This window comes from Cyprinus carpio, chromosome A1, assembly GCF_018340385.1.
Source record: "Cyprinus carpio isolate SPL01 chromosome A1, ASM1834038v1, whole genome shotgun sequence".
Classification (NCBI taxonomy): domain Eukaryota; kingdom Metazoa; phylum Chordata; class Actinopteri; order Cypriniformes; family Cyprinidae; genus Cyprinus; species Cyprinus carpio.
The window spans coordinates 8,537,851-8,545,032 of NC_056572.1; the positions used below are offsets into that span (position 1 = coordinate 8,537,851).

At 36.8% G+C, this 7,182-nt stretch overlaps 1 protein-coding gene across 1 annotated transcript; it reads right to left on the reverse strand.

The window, feature by feature from the left end:
- LOC122146383 (transmembrane protein 94-like) lies at positions 1–1,718 on the reverse strand. Its single transcript, XM_042765019.1, has 2 exons — positions 1,430–1,718; positions 1–263 (listed from the first exon to the last, which is right to left on the reverse strand). Exons 1-2 carry the CDS (start codon positions 1,652–1,654, stop codon positions 216–218), a joined length of 273 nt encoding a protein of 90 aa, XP_042620953.1. The 5' UTR covers positions 1,655–1,718; the 3' UTR covers positions 1–215.
- Positions 1,719–7,182: the final 5,464 nt, after the last annotated feature.

Sequence of the window (7,182 nt, forward strand, 5' to 3'; positions counted from 1 at the left end):
TGTTCTTTTTAGCAGCATCATATGACCCCTTTAACAAATAACTAGTTAGCACTGAAAAATACTTCTAATATCAGCATCATAGGACAGATTTGATGAAAAACAAGGAATAGTTAACCCAAAAATTAAAATTACAAAATGTAACAGATTTGGAGAAACGAAGCAAGTCTCACCAGTAAAAAAGGCACTGGGCCTCCCTCTAGTAAACTTTGCACTCATTATCCAGAACGGAGACAGGTCTGTGTTGAGAGAGCTCCAAACACCTCCTACATAAAAAAAAAAAAAAAAAAAAAAACCGGTTAAAAGAGATGATGTGCCAAATTCTGGGCCTTTTTGCAATAAATCCTACTCTTGTGAACATCCTGGGGCTCTAGTTTAGGGTCTAGAGTTTAAGTGTATAGAATATGCTTTACCATTGTTTATGCTAATTTCTGTCATGTTGTTACAAGCTGCTCCAGTGAATGTGCTGTGGTGAGATATTATATTGAATGCAGTCCTTAAGCTCTTAAGTCCCTCTCTAGGATCTATGTTGTGGGCCTGATAGATGAGCTAACATTTAAAGACTCTTATTCAAAAGGGAGTACAAGAACACCAATGGAGCTCAATAGTGCTTGTTAGATGAAACCTTTTCCCTTTTACTTGTAGTTTAGGAGAACCATCTGATACTAAAATAAAATATAATTGAGAACTACATTAAATTTCCTGAGCTATCAAAAAGAATAACATTTTCCTGTGGTAAGGCACTGTGGGATAAAACAACATGCTCCTCTTCATGTCCTCATAAACCAGAGACAAGCCAAAAAAAAAAAAAATTTCAAAACACTATTTTTATGCCTTTGTACAAAGAGAATTTAATTTCCAATACTTCCAATCATATGATTTAACATGTATTTTTTTATTTTTTTTTATTTATCTGTTAAAAAATGGTATAAAAAGATGCAAAGTATTGCCTTGGGATGATTGGAGGTGAACTGTATTTACATAGCCGTATTTATTCAAAATAATGTTTCAAACAAAAATTTAAATTCAGTTATTTATCCATCTTCCTTTGTTTTCCAAAGCTGTATGACTTTTCTTTCAAAATGAGATGTTGTTAAGAATGTTCACACAGTTCTTTCACATATGAATGCATCGGTTAAGCTCAAATATGATATATAATAAAACCGTGCCTCTTTTTATTTTATTTTTAAAAATATTAATGTGTTTCAGGCAATCTGTGTCTACTCTGATAATCTTTGCTGGACATTTATAATTAAATGGAATATTATTTTAAACACAATCCTACCTAAATACTGTTACTAACTTACTACTACTAAGTAAGTACTACTGTAAATACTGTTTTGTTTTTTGCTACAAAAGAAAATCATGTCTTGTCACTTTTAGGTGAATTTTTAGTTGAACTATTCCTTTAAGTGTTTATGTATGTTCTAACCTGAATTCCTCTTAGTTCAGTTGGCGCTTCACTGCCAGGGCGTAAAGAGATGATTTCACCCTCCACGAGGAGACTGACAAGTAGATTGACCAGTTTCCCATCATGATAGGTCCACTTTCCTGACACAGCCGGGGAGGGTGGGGCAAACAGGTTCTCTGTACCTCTTAACCAGTCACAGGAAGGATGCTTCAAGAACTCTGTGATGCATTTGAAGGGGTTAGTCATTTTTCTTGACAAGGTATTCAAACAAATTCTCTACAGGAAAAAAGATGAAAGATCATTTAGAGCTAGTTGCAAGTATATTTCTACTACATTTAAGCATTCTAAAAATTAAAAGAAATAAAATAAATAATAAAAGAAATGTCCTGGGTTACTTGACTGTAGCCCTGTACCCTGAAAAAGTGGGAACGAGATGCTGCATTTCAATAACGCTGATGAGAGCATTCTTTGTTTGACCGGTTGTGAAGCATGTGTGCCAACATGCCACGAATTGGCTTAAATGACCTCGGTGGGTGACGTCATTTGATTACGCGCACCTGCAGGTTATAAATAGACATGAAACGGACATACCTTCAGGTTCAAACCTTGTGTGAAGAGACGCCCAGTCATGCCTACAGTGCGACATTGAGACGCAGCATCTCGTTACCGCTTTTTCAGGGTACAGGCCTACAGTCAAGAAACCTGAGACGTTCCTTATCAAAAGCTACTCTCGATGCTGCGTTTCAATAACGCTGATGAGAATGAGAATTCCAACGCTGCCGCACTGGAAGTGTCTGGACCCCCCAAGGTTGTGTAGTGTGTGCACTAACACTGAAGAGGTCTCAGACATGACTTTGGGATGTTGACTCAAAGACACATGAGCCTGGAGTAGCATGGACATCCAAACTATAGAATCTGACAAATGTGTGTGGAGAGGACCAGCCTTTCGCATTACACACTTGCTGCAATGGGACACCTCTTGCCAAAGCCGTAGAAGATGCAACCTCCCTGGTTGAATTGGCCCTTACTCCTAGAGGTGAAGCTTGACCATGCAGGGCATGGCCAGGACGTGTCCTGGGAAAATGACACGTTTGGTCACCCTACTTAAACCATATTTCTTAAATCATATATCACTGATGAAACATATTTTGTATTACATTAAAATAAAGACCAATTAAATTAGCCTATTCTACCTAGGTTTGTATGTGAAGTCGAAATCTCCCCAACTTTGCTTTAAAATGAGTCGCAAAATCTCCTAACCAATGATCAAATTATCAAAAAATGGAAATCACTTTCGTGAAGTGACCTTCGCATGTTCACTTTGCTAACGGACTTCTGGAAAGGGCCTTCGTGAAGGGATTCAGTAGTTGTTCCCTTTTGTTTGGAACATTCCTGAAGTGCCCTTCGAGGCTGTAAAAAAGTTGTTTGGAATTCGCTCCTAATATCTGATTGGCTGGTAAGTGGCATTTAACACTGTATAACTTGAGACAGCTATGACTTTAATTGTCCATTAATTGTGTATAGCAGTACATGCTATCCCTCCTTGTCACGTACTGGGCAACGATGTGGCGTTTCACAACACAAAAAATGAAGATAGCTAGATTTGAAAGCATGAAGAAACAGATCCATGGCTCGGCAGAGCTATGAAAACGCCTTCTCACTAATGCTCCTGCCTGTGCTCAGGTCCTTAAGCAGGTCAGCCTGGTACGCCTGCAGAACCACCATGGTATGCAGGGCAGCACCAACCTGACCCACTGCTTGAAACTCCTTCCCCACCAGCGAGGATGTTAATCTTCAAAGTGTGGTGGGGAGTGTTGGCTTCTTGAGTGACAATAAACTCCCAGGGGAGAGATAGCCTTTGAGTCTTCCACCTAAGGCATCGTCACATATCCCTGCGCCTTAGCACCCACAATAGTAGAATAAGTCGACATTGTGGGTATAAATATTCGTGAGGAGTATGGCTTACTTCATGAATGAGACAACTCGTCATGGCGATCTAGGAAAAAGGGGAGAGATCAATGCTGGGATCTCTCCCCCTGGCCACCTGACAGAAATCTGTTGTGTTACTTGGAGTGACTGGGGTTCTCTTGCTCTTGTGGCCAGTCCAATTTAAGCCTGGCCATAGCATTAGTCACAACCTCCAGCAATTCCTCAAATGCTTTGTCATCGCATGAGGAATGCTCAGAGGCAGCAATCTCCATTTCCATTTCGCCAGATGCAAGAGAACCCCAGTTTTCGGCAGTGTGCTCTTCCCCTAGGCACTCCAAGCAATAATCAGGCAGATCGTCATCAGGGATTACTTGAACACAGGGTGGCAAGCATCTCCTAACCGAAGAACTAGACATGATCCATTTTTTTTTCTTTCTCTTTTTAAACAAAGAAACAACGGACACACACACACACACACACACACACAATGCGGTCTCTGAAGACAAGAAAACCTGAAGGTATGTCCGTTCACATCTATTTATAACCTACAGGTGCACATAATTAAATGAAGTCACCCACCGAGGTTTTTTAAGACAATTCTTGGTGTGTTGGCACACATGCTTCACAACTGGCCAAACAATGTTCTCATCAGCATTATTGAAACGCAGCATCAAGAGTAGCTTTTGATAGGGAACACTGTAGGGAACACACTTAATTACATTTCACTGCTGGTCATGTACTCTCCATATAACCATGTATGTGACAAATAAAAATCTTGAATCTTGAAGCTATAATTTGAACGAATTTGGGAAAATATCTTCAAAATAATTAAACATTATTAAAAAAAATACATTAAATTTTATTAAAAATACAATTTAAATTAAATATAATTTATTATTAGAATAACTTAATATAATTAAAATTAACTAAGTTGACGTGTTTATACTTAATGATTATATTCATGTACAACACAATTTGCAAGGAACTCCAGGATATTACAACAATACTCTGGTACCATGATACAAAAAATCCCTAGGTACTTCAAGCACTTTTGATACTCTTTAGGTTGAAAAAAATCTCATTATCTGCAGTAAAGAGTCATTCACAAGCATGTGCAGGTATTTTCATTGTTGGCCAATGAATGTATCAGCATGTCTGAATTCAAAGTAGGGTTGCCAGGTCTGCAAAACAAAATCAACCCAATTGACTATATGCACAATTACTTCCTGGTTTTAGATAAGTCAGCTCAGTCATTTCTGGTCAACAGTCAAAATCAACTGTGCTATAAGAGGAGTGCCCTTTGCTCAGTTTCTCTACATAATTTAATCGCAATTAGAAGAAAAGTTTTGTTTGTCTAAGAGGACCAAACGTCCATGTACTGTATACAGTTTCAGGAAAGATAAACACAAGTGTAAAAATGTAGGCGAGTGAATCTGCTAAAATGTGTGGCAAGTCATTGCTATGATTTAAGGGGTGGTCACACTGCCCTTTTCTTTCCATTGACTTCCATTTATAAGCATGCAAATGCGTCAGACTGGAAACACAAGCTAGTGTAAAAAGTTTCGCATTTTGCTGTGTTCCAAAGTTCAAGCTTAGTGAACTCTAACCTGCGAATTCGCATCACCAGAAACCGTGGGCGAATTCCAAATGGAAATGAGCATCCGAAGGGCAGAACCCTTGAAGTATGTTCTTTGAAGGGTGCAGGGCATTACTGTCTTGTATAAGTGTTTGGAACTCCCTTAGTGAATGACTGCGTGCAGCATTGAGCACTCCATCAGTTTTTGCAAATAAATATTTATTATTATTATTTTATTCAAATATTGTCTAATTGTGTCTTATTTACTGTTAAACTTTTTCAAACAACTTGCTTAAACTTGCTTACACTATCACCTTAAATTAGGGTGACCAAATGTGCCATTTTCCCAGGACACGTCCTGGCCAGGATTTCTATATTGCTTAAAATATCCAGGTTTTGGCTTTGGTTTCCTGTTTTCATACTTAATAAAGGTAATGATCGTTTGACCAAAAACATGCAGACATTGTATGTAATCGTCCAATCGTGGTGCATGAGAAGGTGGGATCTACAGAGAACGGTCAAAGCGATGCTAATATGTGTACATATTAGTGTTCGACTTGAAGCAGCACTGAGCGTACCGATCGGTGTATGACATCAAAGTACCGTGAAAGCGTTTCAGAAGCACAAGAAGCCCTCTGCTCTCTAGAGCTCTCATGGTACTTTGTCATACACCAATGGGTCTGCACAGTGCAAACAAAGCCAAAACGTGGATATTTTAGGCAACATAGAAATCCTGGCCAGGACGTGTCCTGGGAAAATGACATGTTTGGTCACCCTACTTAAACCATATTTCTTAAATCATATATCACTGATGAAACACGTCAGTCACGTACTGGGCAACGATGTGGCATTTCACAACACAAAAAATGAAGATAGCTAGATTTGAAAGCATATAGAAAAAACTATCCAGTCTAATCGCTAAGTTACTAATTTTCCAGATCTTTTTGATCATGAATGTGAGCTAATGACAAAATGGTTATTTTCTAAATATTGTATTATTTTATTTATGCTATTATTATTATTATTATTATTATTATTATTATTTAAGAAAACATAACTAGGATACATACACCATTAAGTATCCCAAACTATCAAAGAGCAAACTCTGGACAATAAAATGTTTTTTTTTTTTTTTTTTTTTTGGCAGGAAAGTAGATGCCCTTATCAAAAAGTAGTATACTTCAAGTTCATTTTATTAAGTATACTCAAGTAAAGTTCAAGTATATTTTTAAGTATACTTTATGTAGCAAGTATACAAATATCTGTGTTCTAGTAGTATACTTGTAAGTGTACTGTTTCAATACTTCTTGGGACTAAATTGACCCACTTTCTAGTATACTTTAAGTATAACAGTAGCAAACTTTGAGTACACAAATAGTTTACCTCTATGTTTGTAATTTGTACTGCAATACACTAAAAGTGAACTTATAGGCATACTGGTTTACTAAAATACTTTGTACACTTTGAAGTATAGTCTCAGTAAACTACTAGTTTAGTAGTTTTATACTGCAAGTATACTCATAAGTTTTCTTTAAGTGAACTTTACATCATACTTTAAGTATACTACCATGTCCCTATTTAGGTTTTAATTTGTATATATTTTGTTATATGAATATCTGAACATACAAAACAAGAAAAACATTTTATTCTAGCTTCATGCATTCTTTTTTAAACTTTAATGTGGGTAAGTTTCATAAAAAATAAAGAAATAACATTTTGAACAAAAAGCTGAAAAAAAAAAAAACTCTATGAATTGGATTCAGAATGATAATCAAAACGTAGATGGAGTCGATCGACACCCCAAAGCTTGACTATAATTATTACCTCTTCATTGGTCGACATTTTATTCCATAATGTTACAGTTTTGATGCGGTTTCATGTCAGATGTTCGTGTTACATGTGTTGTTGTTTCTTCTTCTTCTTCACTTGTGTTTTTTTGGAAATTCTGTACAGAAGATGTGTACTAGCACCCTCTAACATATAGCAATGAAACACAGATTCTAGGAGCACAAGTATAGCTCAAATATATTTAGACTTTTTGTAAGTATAAGTCAAGTATACTTAAATGTCATTTTAAGTATATTTCTGAGGAGTACATAAAGCCTGTTCCTGAGAAGTACATAAAAAGTAAACTAAAAGCATTCTTTCCTATTTTTAATTTAAAAGAAGTATACTAATAGCACACTTGTATAAACTTCTTTTTCGTAAGGGTGAGCATGCCTAGTCTTGCACAAGGTCAGAGATGATTAAAACGAATGATGCAGTGGTG

What these genes read in the sequence shown, in the direction of transcription:
- LOC122146383 (XM_042765019.1), bottom strand. Translation starts at nt 1,654, where the DNA reads ATGACTAACCCCTTCAAATGCATCACAGAGTTCTTGAAGCATCCTTCC. An exon ending in CTGAACTAAGAGGAATTCAG is followed by an intron (nt 264 to 1,429) that starts GTTAGAACATAC and finishes TTTTTTATGTAG; the next exon opens with GAGGTGTTTGGAGCTCTCTC.